This window comes from Embiotoca jacksoni, unplaced genomic scaffold, assembly GCF_022577435.1.
Source record: "Embiotoca jacksoni isolate LCO1_2020_lvr unplaced genomic scaffold, fEmbJac1.0.p SCAF_14, whole genome shotgun sequence".
In the NCBI taxonomy this organism is placed as follows: domain Eukaryota; kingdom Metazoa; phylum Chordata; class Actinopteri; family Embiotocidae; genus Embiotoca; species Embiotoca jacksoni.
The window spans coordinates 1,370,670-1,385,009 of NW_027185274.1; the positions used below are offsets into that span (position 1 = coordinate 1,370,670).

At 41.8% G+C, this 14,340-nt stretch overlaps 1 protein-coding gene across 1 annotated transcript; it reads left to right on the forward strand.

Annotated features, from left to right (window-relative positions):
* The first annotated feature begins 341 nt into the window (after nt 1-341).
* On the forward strand, nt 342-5,266 carry LOC138196986 (tapasin-like). The gene is made up of 8 exons (XM_069147409.1): nt 342-458; nt 637-813; nt 886-1,155; nt 1,377-1,709; nt 2,730-3,068; nt 3,624-3,716; nt 3,903-3,922; nt 4,041-5,266. Exons 1-8 carry the CDS (start codon nt 413-415, stop codon nt 4,053-4,055), a joined length of 1,293 nt encoding a protein of 430 aa, XP_069003510.1. The 5' UTR covers nt 342-412; the 3' UTR covers nt 4,056-5,266.
* The last annotated feature ends 9,074 nt before the right edge of the window (nt 5,267-14,340 follow it).

Below are 14,340 nucleotides of genomic sequence, written 5' to 3' on the forward strand. Positions count from 1 at the left end.
TACTACTTTAATGGAAAATCCCATTGAGGACAGTGACCCAATTGTGTGTGTGCGACGCCCCGTGCCCTAAGGGGTAACTGTGTGTGCATGGGTGGCTGGCCCAGGTTTGTCTGGTTGAAGCAGGAGGAGAGACATTTAAAACAATGTTTTTAACGAACTGAACAATATGTAGAACACAAACACGTCCTGGTTAACCTACTACAGTTTTGTAACATATATTATGGACAGGAGACTTTAGAATATTTTCGTCATAGTTTCATGTGATTAATGTGTCTGCGCGTCTGCTGATGTCAGCTGCATGCAAAGCAGGTTGTTTTTTTCCTGTGAAAGTGAAAGTGAAAGTATCCTGAGCAGCTTCGTGTGCTGCTCGAGCAACAAGGAGAAACACAGCGGAGCACACTAATGAACAATCATGTGTTTAATGTTAAAGATACTGGTGTACTTGTACCTCTATACAGGTAAGTTACTGTTTAAAGCTTCGTTGCAGGTTGTGTTGTTTTTGTAGCTTCCGTGTGGTGAGTATAAACTCATGGAGACAGCAAGAATAACATGACTGCTTCCTACTAACTGTTGACAGACTACTGATTCAGTGTGTGTGTGTGTGTGTGTGTGTGTGTGTGTGTGTGTGTGATCCAGGTGTGCTCTGTGCCCATCAGATCCTTTGGCTGCCCTGTGAGTTCATTGATGAACGTTTGTCTCCGAATACGAAGGGAGACACTGACACACAACACATCCGCAGAGATGCTACGCTGCAGTTTGGTCAAACAGGAGACGCTCCTGTCAATCCTGACGCCATCACGTTCCTGCTCACCGGTAAGTTACTTCAGCCCACTGACAGAGAAGACTGAAATCTACTCTATTCTATTGTACTTCATCCTGTTGCAGGATCTAAGTTGGACCTGCGACGGTACGTGGAGGCGGTGAATGCAGATCAGCTGGTGTGTAAAATGCGAAGTTATAGTGAGGGTGGCCACATCCACTGGCCTGTCCAGGCGCCCCAGGACTACAACCGCTGGTTCAGCTGCACCGTCAGACACATCAAGGGCCTTTTCACCGTCACCGCCTTCCTCAGACACCCGTCTGACCAACCTCCCCCACAGCAGGACTACCGCAGCTGGCCTGCCATCGGGGACAAAGAGACTCTTACTACAACAGGTAAACACAAAAAACGTAGTAGAATTAGAACTACATATAAATTCTAAGTTAAGCACTTGTAGTTATGGGACTTCATGTGAGCTTTTATTCTGAAATCTGAGTCAAAATTTAGAGCAAAACCTCGAGTTGAGGTTTCCACACCGTGAACACAACACACATCTCCGTGTAATACAAGCCTAAATGTTTCTCTGTGCCACTGTCTTTGTCACATGTTTCCATAGTTGCCATGGTCATCAAAACAAACTCTCCAGTAGTGAAAGCTCGACTGGGGGCCAAAAAAGAGCTCAACTGCCAGTTTGGTATCGACCATGAGGGACCAAACGTCACCGTGGAGTGGCACCGGCGACAACATGGAGCGATGAAGAAACTCTTCAGCCCTTTCCACCGCTCAGGTCAGACCCAGCGGACCGATGGGTCCGGCCCGGGGCTGCAGGCAGTAGGAGACGCCTCCTACACCGTCCCCGTCGCCAACATGACCAGTGAAGGGACCTACGTTTGTTCGGTTTCAGCGAATGCACTGTTAGCGAGTCTGGACGTAAATCTGCACATCGAAGGTGAGATAAAGATCATGGCAAAAAAATACTGGTTCTGATGGTTCGTGCTGTCTGATGATTTAAAGTCTCATGTGGACAAAATCTGAATTCAAGGTCCACTCACTTGTTTTTAGAGCTTTCATAAGTGGCGCCACCAAGATCCATAGTACGCACAAGAGCCGCCCACTCGTAGGCCACCGTTAACGTCTATAGGTTCCCGCACACGCACATAGCGAGCGAGTGAGCACGCAAGAGAGATATTGATTCATACTTTTTTGCCCAAAAGCTTCCGACACAACACCGGGATTAGTCTCCTTCATTTTAAAAGGCCACCCAACTGCCTGAAAGGCAAGAACAGCCACTTTAACAATAGGCTACAATATACCAGATCATTGGCTATATCAATATCCCACAGAATAAGAATATAAAATTCCTACTGTATTTTGTGTTGCTTCCCACAGATGTCCGTAGACGAGGCTATCCAACTGAACCAAAACATCAGTTTATCATGCTTCAACTGGCATCTCTGCTCATTTCAGTGTTTGAACTTTGATAAAATGCTCAACTCTTAAATTGATACTTCAATTTATTTGTGCTTTACACTTAAACTGCTCTCCAACCATTTTACTGTTTCACATGTTTGATCTACAATGTGTAAGATACAACCTCTGGATGCGCTAGGACGCATCATCCAGGCTCCAGTCTGGGATCAGCCTCAGCCTGCTGCTCATTACCTCCCGCTCTGAACCGTGCTTTCAATAATCAAAGCAAAAGGAAAGTTTATAGACTGTAGAATAGAATACAGAATATACAATCGGGATATTACTCGTAAAAATCAAGTTACACAATGTTGTTACAGAAATAAATAATGTGGGAGCTGAGACCAGATCTCAACACGAAGGAACATTTATGGAACATTTCCTACTGATGTGAATGAAAAGTTAGAATTTAATGTGTTTGAAAGCAGAATTTGACTCTCTTGGACAAACCAGCCCAGTGACCGTAGTCAAAGTTTCCTTTTACTTTCCCTCCTCTCCTCAGAGCCTCCTCGTGTCTCCCTCAACGTGGGGCCCATTCTCTCGCTGCAGGAGGGCGAGGAGCAGAGGGTGGTTTGTGAGGCGCAGGGTTACTACCCTCTGGATGTGGAGATTGTTTGGTCAAAGAAGGCGTCAGGCCAGAGGGCCGGCGCTCCTCTGCCCAAAGATCTCGAGAACATCTCGTTCTTCAGCCACAAACACAACTGGGACAAGACGTACTCGTTGTCGGCTTTCTTCTACCTCCACGCTTTGCTCAGGAACTCTGGCAGTGAGTTTACATGCAGCGTCTCCCATCAGTCCCTGACAGAGCACATCAGGAAGAGCTTCATCCTGGATGTTGAAGGTGAGCAGGATCGATACAAATGCTGCGTTCAAATGGGGTCGTATTTAAAGTGTTACAGTCCAATATCATGACGTGGTATTCACGACATTGGCACTCAATATTTTCAAAAAGCCCCAAGTTCACAAGTTGTGACGTGTTTGCTTACGTTTTCAACAACGGCGGAGCCCATGGAGGTTCATTTCCTGCAGCCTTAGATCTAAAATATTGTAATTTTAGTCTGGTAGAGTTTGTCTTTATAACTTAAGCAATGCATCTGTGGATAATGTTGATGTTCCAACGACCTCATCTTCTCCCTCTGTCATTATCTCTTCACGTTCCCCGCCCGCTAGCTTGCTAAAAATTGTCAACCTTTGTGGCTTCTAGACGCCGTCCATGTTGTCATTGTTTCTCACAACTCAAACACTTAAACATAGGGAAACATGGTGTGAGCTGGAGTTCCTGTGTTGTGTTACTCACAAACGCAGCAAAAGTCCCAGAAACTAAACTGCAGCTTGGTGTGAGCTACCACCAAGTGGCAGCAGAGGTAAATATCTGTTGTGTGTTTCCTGAGTTCAGATCCAGTCAGCTGGATGTTTTACCTCACCAGTGGCTTCTCTGTGGTCGTACTGCTGGCCTTCCTGTTCAAGATGCGGTGCTACCGGTACTCAGGTGAGTTTAGAGGCCGTCATTAAACTGGCTGCTAAACCAACAGTAACCATCTTCCAATATGACAGACGATCAGATGTGTTTTGGTGGCAGTGACATAAAACCATATGCAGGCTACTGTATTAATATCACTGTGACACGTGAACTGTTGATGTCCACGAGAGTAATTATTATTTATTTTCTTTGTAGCAAGACAGCGGTCAGTGCCGGTAAGTTGATACGAAAAACAAATTATCTTTGATTAAATAATCTCCATCAATACAAACTAGTATTTAACCTGTGTTTGTTTACATCTGCATGTGTGTGTATTGTGTGTCTGTCCTGCAGTGGAAACCATACTGAGCAGTTTTGATGGCCTGAGAAGAACATCAGGAGCCCCAGTGAAGGTGGACAGTCTCCTCCCCGCTCAGTCATTTCTTTAATTTAGAACATGTTTGATGTTGGAATTTTGTTCTGAGGTGAATTTGGGTTTTGGGTCTTTTTTCATGTTGCACTAATTTTTATTTATTTAAAACTGGAAAAGTGTCATAATGGAGTAATCACAGTTTTACAGAGCCCGGGAGTGGCCAGAGAGATAAAAAAAAAAATTAATTGCCCGCACTTTTTAATTAATTTGTGGGCACGAGATCATAAATATAAAATTTTAAAGTTTTAATTTATGAGAGATAGGTCTATATAGAGACAGCACAGCACAGCACAGCACAGCACAGCACAGCACAGCACAGCACAGCACAGCACAGCCACTTAAAGACATTCAACACATTTCTTAGACATCACAGATACATCCGACCTGCACATCCAGGAACTTTGGCTTGCAACGTGTTTGCGCCCTCTTCTGGAAGAAAACACGTCTTAGACTTTAATGGTGCAAAACCATATTAGAAAATGACCCAGTTAAATTGATTAGTAAGTAAATATATGTCCACTGTTCCAGCTGTAGAAGACGCTGGATATAGCTGACTGAGCTACATTATAACTCACAGAGTTTCCCTTCATATAGCTTGGAGCCATGACGTCTTTTTATCAGGATCTATTTTAGGACACGGCAGTGGAACAAATCAGAGATCAAAGTTTTTGGTGCAACCAGCTACAAAACAACTCCTCAACATTTAGTTATTTATTTAAACCGGCTAGTTTAAATTGGAAGTTTGGAGAAAAGTCTCAATTTCCTGTTTATATGGTTGCTTTCGTGCAGTTTCTCCCAGAAAGGAGTGCGGTGATGGATGTGCTGCCGGTCTGATGTATACAGAAAATCTGTTTTGGTTAGAAGCACTGAATGTAACTAGTATATTGTGTTTTTGTAATTTAAACATTTTTTATTGCACCTTTAATGACATTTATCTGAAGTAACTGAAGTGAAAACCGGCTGAGCGTCTGTCCAATGGGAAATATCAAGGTTAATGTCCTTGTATCATACCCACCAGGTCCTACATTCATGTATTAATGTCAATAATTTGCAAAAATGAAGTTGATGTGAGAAGTTGTTTGATTATCAAGTGGTTTTATACTGTTTTGGCAGCATATGAGTGAATAATAAAAGTGTTTTTATGATAAGGAAATTGTCTTATTTACTGTCTAAAAATCTGTCTTTCCTTTCTTTCTTTTTTGAATCCCTGGCAGATCTGTGTCCATATTTAACAAACCACTAAGTAAAAATGTTGGACTTTAAATGAATGATAAGAATCCTTCTCTTGAACTCCTCACAACCTAAAAAATGAAAGATGTTTCCTTTGACAAAAAAATGCTCATGAATGCATGTGAGCTTCAGAGTTGCCCCTTACAGATAAAAACACACGTGTTTCCCATGTTTTGCACACAGGGCACGTGATCACATTTAGGACACCTGTTTACCACATATTGGAATATATAATAACATGGAAAAAAATAAAGGTTTTCCACATGTTGTAATATGTGGTAGCACATGTGGAAAACATTTTAACAAGTGCAGAAATGTGAGCACTGACCAACACAAAGGTTCAGCAGAGAAGAAAGACCCTTGACAAAGCAGAGACTTATTTGCCAACTGATTTTTGGGGCACTTTTTCGCTTTTTATGGACATTTTTGTTAATATATTTGCAATGCATGTTTGAACAAACTTGATTTGTATCACATATTCAATGGTTTTCACATGTAATCCGTGGATTTCACACTGGTATGTATTGGTATATGGGAATATACAAGAGTTTTATATATAATCCCATGTGTTTACATACAATCCTATGGGTTTGCTGTATATATCCTGGAACATCATGTGACCTGCAGTAACCTCAGGTCTCCCTGGGAGCAGCCCCCCCCCTTCTGTGTTTGTGTGATGTTTTGCAGGTGTGCCAGAGTCGGGGGCGGAGCCACCAGCTGCACCTCATCACAATCATCAAGATCTCTACATATTCTCAGATCTGCCATCTCCTGGTTTCCAGGTCATTATTGCATCTCAGTGAGTGCTACGGGAGTCCAGCTTCTATTTTGGAGCCTCAGTTCAACTGGAGACCTCGATGGACCTTCACACTTCTGCACCACTTTGCCCGTTACCACCTTCCTTCTTTGGACTACAATTTAAGGGTCCCCTTAACCCTTTATGCAATACCTTTAACTGCTTCCCTGCCTTCTCGAGCCAAACACTTAACAGGGTTTCACATGGTTTTCATTTCATCAATCACATGGGTTTCATGTGTAATCACATGGGCTTTACATACCTCTAATTGGGAAGCATGGGTTTTGCACATGGGAAACTTGCCTTTTTTCTTTATGTGGCTTTTTAAGTCAAAATTACAACTGTTGCTGTCATTGCTTAAAGTTACATTTATAAATTGTTGTGTGTGAGAACTAACTACTCTTACTGTGGTGATAAATTACACTGATTATATGTTGTTTTAGTTTTTTTACATTGCTAAACTAACAGCAGACGAACCAATCCCTACTCCAAGCATTATTTGTCGTACTGATTTATCCATCTAACTATCATCTATATCCTGCACCCTGGACACAAATACCTTTGAACCGTAGGAGGAAGCCAGAGAAACCCAGAGAAAACAGATGCAGGCAGAGGAAGAACATGCAGACTCCACACAGAAAGGCAAACCAACAGGTTTGAATCCAGAACCTTCCTGCTGTGAGGCGACAGTCGTAACTTCTGCATCACCATGTTGCCCAATATTTTAACATACACAACAATGAGTCAATTTATATTTTAAATTCAATATTTGAATGGAAACAGAGGTGAAAATTAAAAGTAAATCCGTGTGTGCGACCACATTCATGATCGCTTGAGAGAAATGTTCCTCCCGCACTTTAACTCAAAGTGTTTGGGGATTGAAATTGAATAAAATATTCAGAATTGTGTTTTCATTAGTGTATGATTATCCAAAACTAATCGCTGTGTGTTTGTTATCTTAGAATGAGCACTTCGTGCCTGCATATGTTTCTACAGAAGCCCAGAAGGGACGAACCAAACACTGGCCACCGAGAGAGACTTTTGTGTTTTTCATGAGTATCCTTACAGACAGGGTGAGACGAGGAGAGTTCAAGAGGTTTGCAATTTGTAACCTCATTGCGAGATGTCACTAAATTCTCTACACACCGGTCCTTTAATGAAAGCTGAGTCACTTCATGAAAGGTTTGTACTCTTCATGTTTTGCAAATAATAGTCTCTAAGGCCTTTACACAATGGGTTTTTTATTCTCAACCTAATAATACGATCGTCAATGTATTTTTTTGAACTGTTGTTTTTTTCATGATTACTTTCATACAGGCCACGGAAATGACGGGCAAAAAGAGACGTTTGACTTTTTTGGAAGGAGGTTACAATGCAATGAGCTGGTGCAAATCTATTTGAACCTTCTTTACATCAATGCTGGTATGAATAGATTGATGCTAAATATTGGCATTTAAATATTTGTATTTTTGTGTTTTTTATTCATCACGCCTCTCGTATTCCTAAATTGTCTCTTTAGGGTATTCTTAAAGTCCTCATTCTTTCAAAAGTTGTATAACAGAAGTTGAAAATTTCTTTGAGCCCACTTTAAATCTGATTTAAGGTGTATACCTGCCAGCAGGATTTGTGACGTCACTGTTACATTTCAGTAGTTTCGGTTGGATCGGCTCCTTACTCACTTGAAGCATTTCCAACCATCTAATTTAATTTTTTTTTCAGTAAAAACAATAATACTAGACCCAAATAATTATTCAAAGCAGTATTTAATACATCTTTGAACATTAGGGCATCTTTAGGTGTGTTTCTTGGAACTTTGCCTTTAACATCCACTCTCAACCCTGCAGTAAAAAGTGAAATCAAAGTTTCTTGTAAAACTTGTCGACCTCTCAAAATACTCTGCTTTCATATTATATTCTCTTTTTCATGCTCTTTTCACAGACTCTCTTATTAGAAACATGCACTCTATAAAAAACAAAAACCCTGCTTGTAAAACACGCTGACCCTCGCTGCTCGTATATGTCAGCCATCAGCTTTGATGTGGACTGATGAAGAGGAAGATGAAGGTGGAGTCTTCAGAGACGACAGCTCAACTGGTCAGTCAGGTCTGAGTGCATTTACAGGGATAAGCAGCGACTGATACCAGATGTGTGTGTGTGTGTGTGTGTGTGTGTGTGTGTGTGTGTGTGTGTGTGTGTGTGTGTGTGGCCCAGGTTTGATCACAAATGTTCAGGAAAGACAAACAGAGTAAAGCAGCGTTAAATCTGCCTGGGCGGCACATCGGGTAGGAAGGAGAGCGAAGCAGGAGGAGAGTTGAAGAAAAAAATGTATTGAAAAATCTGACGTAGCTTTTTCAATGTTCTTTGAAGAAATGCTGCAACACAATAGAAGAGAGATACAAGGAAGCAGTGAAAATACACACACACCTAGCCAACTTATACTTAAAGAGACAGACAAAGGCTGGCATTCAATCCCAAGATCTACAGTCAGCTGTCTGAGCAGATACTATCAACGGTTCAAGATAAGGTGCGAATGAAGCACAACCTCATCTGCACGCCACAGTTTGAAGGCAGCTATGATCAGTGCTGCACAGTCACTTAACGTTAAACCACATTTACCATAAATTGTATTACTCAAAGGGGATGACATCAGCTGTCTCCTGAGTGCTTGTTTTGTCTGTTCACAGAGGGCCGATATGTTAGAAGAGACTTTTAAAGCTGTTTTTCACTGAGACAAACACAGGATTCCTGTGTAAATCACACAGGAATCTGTTGCGCTTTGGATACTGTTTTTGTTTTTTTCAGTTTACTGACAACGAATCAAAACAGCCAATTGTCTCAGATATGCAGGAAATAAACTTTTTTCATAACCTTATTTCAAAGCAATTCATTTACGTTTTTACTTTTCTTTTTACTTGCAGAGACTGAGGCTTTTAACAACGTAGCTTGGATGTAGCTGTAAATGAGACACTGGATGCTACTCAATAAGCACGGAGACTTCTGAAGACTGAGCTGCCCGATGAACTTTATCTTTCCCTACATGGTATTTCAGAGATTTTCCACATTGACATGATTAACCATGTGGATACTGAGTACTATAATTGCCATGAAAACTGTTTAATTTAGAAATAATAAAACAGGCAGGAATTTCAGCTGCGGCAGCTTCTTTGGAAAATTGATCTATGTTGGTATGAGCCTTCAAAAACAACTGTAAAAGGGCCGTTTGTGTGTCTGGTTGGGGCCTCAGAGGTCTACAGTTACAGTGTAAAGATCGGCTGGGAAACGCCAATTTATTAAGGAAAGAAACCGAAGTTACGTAATTTCAGGTGAAACAACATCAACAACAGACTGGGAACAAAGAAATAGATGAACAGTGGAAAAATCACAAGTTGCATCATTTCTGTAATTACAGCGTCTTTATCCAGCCACAGATCTTAAAACGATTATCTTGTTTGCAGGACTGGAGGCAGGCTGAGGCCGGCGCTGGAGGTGGGTCAATTTCGCAGTAAATACACTGAACCACACTCTCTCTGATCCCTGGATGATGTAACTACTGAGAACAATTAGCTCAGCATACTGCAGGAGCCTGAGGATGATTTAAAGCTGTATCCTCCTCTCTGTTTGATGGCTGGATCCCTATCTCTGGTCTTGTGTCTCCCAGCAACCCGATATCACAGCAAAACGTGAAATAAACACACTTTGGCCTGACTAGGCGTGACAGTTACATGTTTTCCTGTCGTTGAAAATGACACCTACTGCATGCGTAGAGACTGAGACCTGCCTCCTAATACTTGCCTCTGTTGCAGGACTTTGGGCACATGATCCTGCGTCACATGACATGTACGTGCGTGTAAGTTTCACGGTTTCAAAACTTGTAACCCAGACGGGTTAAAGCGTGTCTATTTCATGTTTTTCTGAAGGGGACCAGTGTCTCTATTTCAAGCTTTGTCATGATACCGGGATGCTCCAGGTCTGCTGTTACAGGTAACCAGCAAAGAAAGGACATGTCTTAGTGAGGCAGATAAATAAAGAGCTGCAAGTTGTTTTTATTCACAATAAGGAGTTTAATAATAATAAGTATTATTATAATAATAAGTAAATTATTTTATTTATTTATTTATTATATTATATATTATAATATATATATTTATATATTTATTATATTATTTATAAATTATTTATTTATTTTATTTAGTAAATTAAATATGAAAAAAATAAGTAAATAATAAAATAAATATTTTAATAATAATAAGTATTCACTGCTTTTTAGGTTTTACGATGGTTAACACCTGTCACCTCTTGCATCCTGCGAAAACACACATCAATGTACACAGTGGTTGTTTTCAATAAGTCCTTCGTCATAAAGATTCAATCGTATTAAAAAAAATATGCTACAACAATTTAATAAACTTAATGTCAAAGGGGAACCAATAAAGTGTACGGTGCAAGATTCTGGATTTTTTTTATGGCAATATTTGATATGCCGAAAAAACTCAAATGCACCATTTTTTTTGCCTCATTGCAGAGAAAGTCAAGTAACACAATAAACTCTTTGTAGGCTATTGGCAGATTAGCCTCTTGTCTTTTTCGTCATCAGTGTTGCAACTAAAATCTGACAAATAGTGTCTTCAGACCTTCAAACTAGTCTGACCGTATCCAAACTCATTGTACTGACTGTTTTAATTCACACAGATCATCCGCTATCATAATTATAGCATATAAAATACAAATTACAGCATATAAAATAGAAATAAATTATTAGCTATAAAGCTATAATAGCTTGGGAAACTGGTTAAACAGAGAACTGAGTCATCTTCCTGCCTGCTTTGATGATTTCATTTCTATGACTTTAACTTTGTCTCTGGTTTCAATGATTGGTGAGAAATAAAATAAATGTATACAGTGTTGAAGGAGGCACAGACTTATCCAGGTGGGAAATAAAAGCAGTTGTTCTCCCTGTGCACCAGTGTTTGTCTCTTAATGGTCGTACTTTTATTCACACTTGTCAGCGTGCTGTGGTTCATGTAGAGGACAGTTTATTAAAGCTGGTTGTGTGTCCCAGGTTTGGTCGGACCCTCTGATCCCGCTGCATTTCCACGGATCAACTGGTAACTTAAACTCAGTGGAAAATTCATGTCAAGAGCAGAAAAGGTCCCACATGTGTGTGACCTCGTGACCAAACCGCTGGCCACATACTTAACTACTGCACACATGATGAAGATCCATGTGGAGCTGGTGGAAAATTCACTGTCTGCATTTGGAGACACGTGCGGGATGGTCGTTCTGTTCAAGCTTTATTTCATCTGTCTGTGGTTTCAACTCTTCGCTTTTCTCTCTTTCCTCTTCACCACACACACTGAGATTTCCTCCTCGCCGTTTCGTTCATCGGCCTCTCGACTTCAGAGCTCCTACGGTCCTCCAAAATAATAAACAGCTCGAATGGCGCTGCGACCGTCTGGCTCTCCTCTCCTGAGCTGTTGTGACAGATCTGGAACACCACCAGACTGATTTCCAACACGAAGGGTGTTTGGAAAGGCAAAGCAGCTAATTGCCATCGGTGTTCTCGCTGACAGACCTTGACTCATGCAGTTTATGTTCAAACTCAACTCTCTGCTCTGCCAGTTTCTCCGGTGAGGTCAGGTTGCTCGAAAGTCTCAGCACATAATAAAATGAAAGTACGTGCAGCAGCTCGGAGGCCATGAGCTCATGCTCGCTGCATCCCGGCCTGGCTGTCGGCGAGCTGCGATCAGCCAGCGACGGACGCGGCGGGTTTTCATGTTGAAACATCGAAGTTGCACAAGAGAGCGAGAGTGAAATATGATTCATGCCGCTCGCTCCAAACCGACATTTAAGTCAGATCGTAAAACGAGGACGTGTCATTGCATTGCTATGCAGTCAGCGTCATGAAAATGTTCGAAGAAAATAGCTGGATGGGCTCTCGGGGGGATTCCCGGTCGTGTTTTTGGGAAGCTCTGGCCAAATAAGATTGTGTGTGCGAGCGCTTATCGTAGCAAAAAAGTAATCCGATTTATGCGGCGACAGTGTGGAGATAAAAAGTGGCATTTTTCTGGGCAACGAAGTGGGACGTGATTAAGAGGACATGATGTGGAGATTAATGACACTTTTAACTTGTATTTCTCTCTCTGTTTGTGTTTACATGGAAACTGAAGGGGAATAACTGTAAGTGATAGGAGACCTCAGAGACGAGTGTGTGTGTGTGTGTGTGTGTGTGTCTGTGTGTGTGTGTGTGTGTGTGTGTGTGTGTGTGTGTGTGTGTGTCTGTGTGTGTGTGTGTGTGTCTGTGTGTGTGTGTGTGTGTGTGTGTGTGTCTGTGTGTCTGTGTGTGTCTGTGTGTGTGTGTGTGTGTGTGTGTGTCTGTGTGTGTGTGTGTGTCTGTTTACGCCGTCTGATGCCCGTCTGTATGAGTTATAATGTCTTCATTGTGTGCCATATCTCTGATGCTTGATTCCAGCTGTAAAGGGTGACAGCGTGTTAATTGTGTTCACATACACACAAACACCGGCAGGGCACGCACGATCTGAGCGCTGCACAGTCCGAAAGAGTTGGCATCGCTCGAGGGGAAAAGCAGGGAGTCAGATGGTAAGGAGGATCCATGGTTACCGCACTCTGCTTTGTAAAGTGTGAGGTGTCGGTTGCGGTGTGCGGTCGGGGCGGTCGCAGGTCGCCTTTCACGGCGGTAATCGTCGTCTGAAAGCTGAGCCTCCTGCTCGGCCAGCTGGCGCTCAGCGTGGTTCTGACACTCCGAGGAGACGTTGCGTTGCTCGTGTCAAGTGGAATTGAATGTGAAAATAAATATATTTACCTCGACTTGAAAGTGAGACTATGCAAGGTCTGCTGAAGTAGCGGCTACGTGATAGTGGCATATTGAATTATCTTTCATTTTCAAATAGTTCCTTGAGTTATTTACTGTAAAGATGTCAGGAGGTGTGAAGCAACAATCCGACTTCCACAGGTGTTGACGTCTTGTTTTATTTTTATAGGCTAAAATGTTGTGTAAAGATCTGCTGTGACTGAAATACTTTTTCTAACAGTAAGAATGTACATCTTTGTGTGTTTAGTATATTTGCTGAGAGGACTGTGCTCACACCAGGCGGCAACCAGCAGTGACGTCACCCGTTGGTTTGTGAACGGCCTTTATGAAGCCTCAAGTTGAGATTTCGTCCGGCGCCGTGTTGCTAGTTCAGAGCGGTTTGGAGCAGGAAGTGACCATATTTGGACGAGCTGGGGGGAGCGAGCGGTGGATCTGACTCTTATCTGATTGGAAACCCGTCGATACCACGTCCCGCCCACCAATAGCTGTAACCTGACTGCACCACAGGCTTGTCAATCAAACAGACACGCCCCCAAAACACTGCTTTTTAAAACTTATTTTCTAATTAATGACGGGACTGTTTTCAGATGGACGTCCAGAAAACTAATAAGAAGGAGCGACTTTATCAAACAACACCAAGATAACTCGTGGACAGCATCCTGTCGACCTGTCAGCTGTGGATATCTGCCATTGCGTTGTTACTAGTTATAATTCTATTTGCGGGGATCCAAAATTAAATTCTTACATAAGTCACAACGTCTTTTAGATATTCAAAACTACATCATGGATATCTGTAATACATTTCCACTCCAGCTATTAAATGTTGAAATGTCTTGAATTAGTCCATCATCTCATAACTCTGACACTGATGTACTGACTGAAGTTTATCGGATAAGTCCAACCTTTTCGAACTTCTAACCTCTTCACCACTTATCCAGGAGTACGCCCTCTATCTGTGTGTGCGTAGCTGAGTTCACACACATTTTCCAAGACTTAAATGGAAACTTCCCTCAGTCTCTGATTAAGTTATTAAAGCAGCTCCGTAAACATGAAGACCGACGGTCTAAAAGAGACTCGTTGAGATCGTTTGAAAGATGGTCCGCTCTTTTCCAAACTGCATCTCATGCACTATAATTTAAAAGCAGACATCCATCTGCTACGTAAGAGGAATTCAGAGCTGATTTTATGAGTAGGTGGTTATTCAGACTGGACTGGTGCTGAGAGATGATTTAAATAACTGAAGGGGAGAAAGATCAGAGGAGAAAAACTACTTCTTGGTGATACAGCACGTGAAAACCGCAGAGAAACTGAGATTAGTTTTAATTTGTAATGAGGAGGCCAGATGTGTGTGTGTGTGTGTGTGTGTG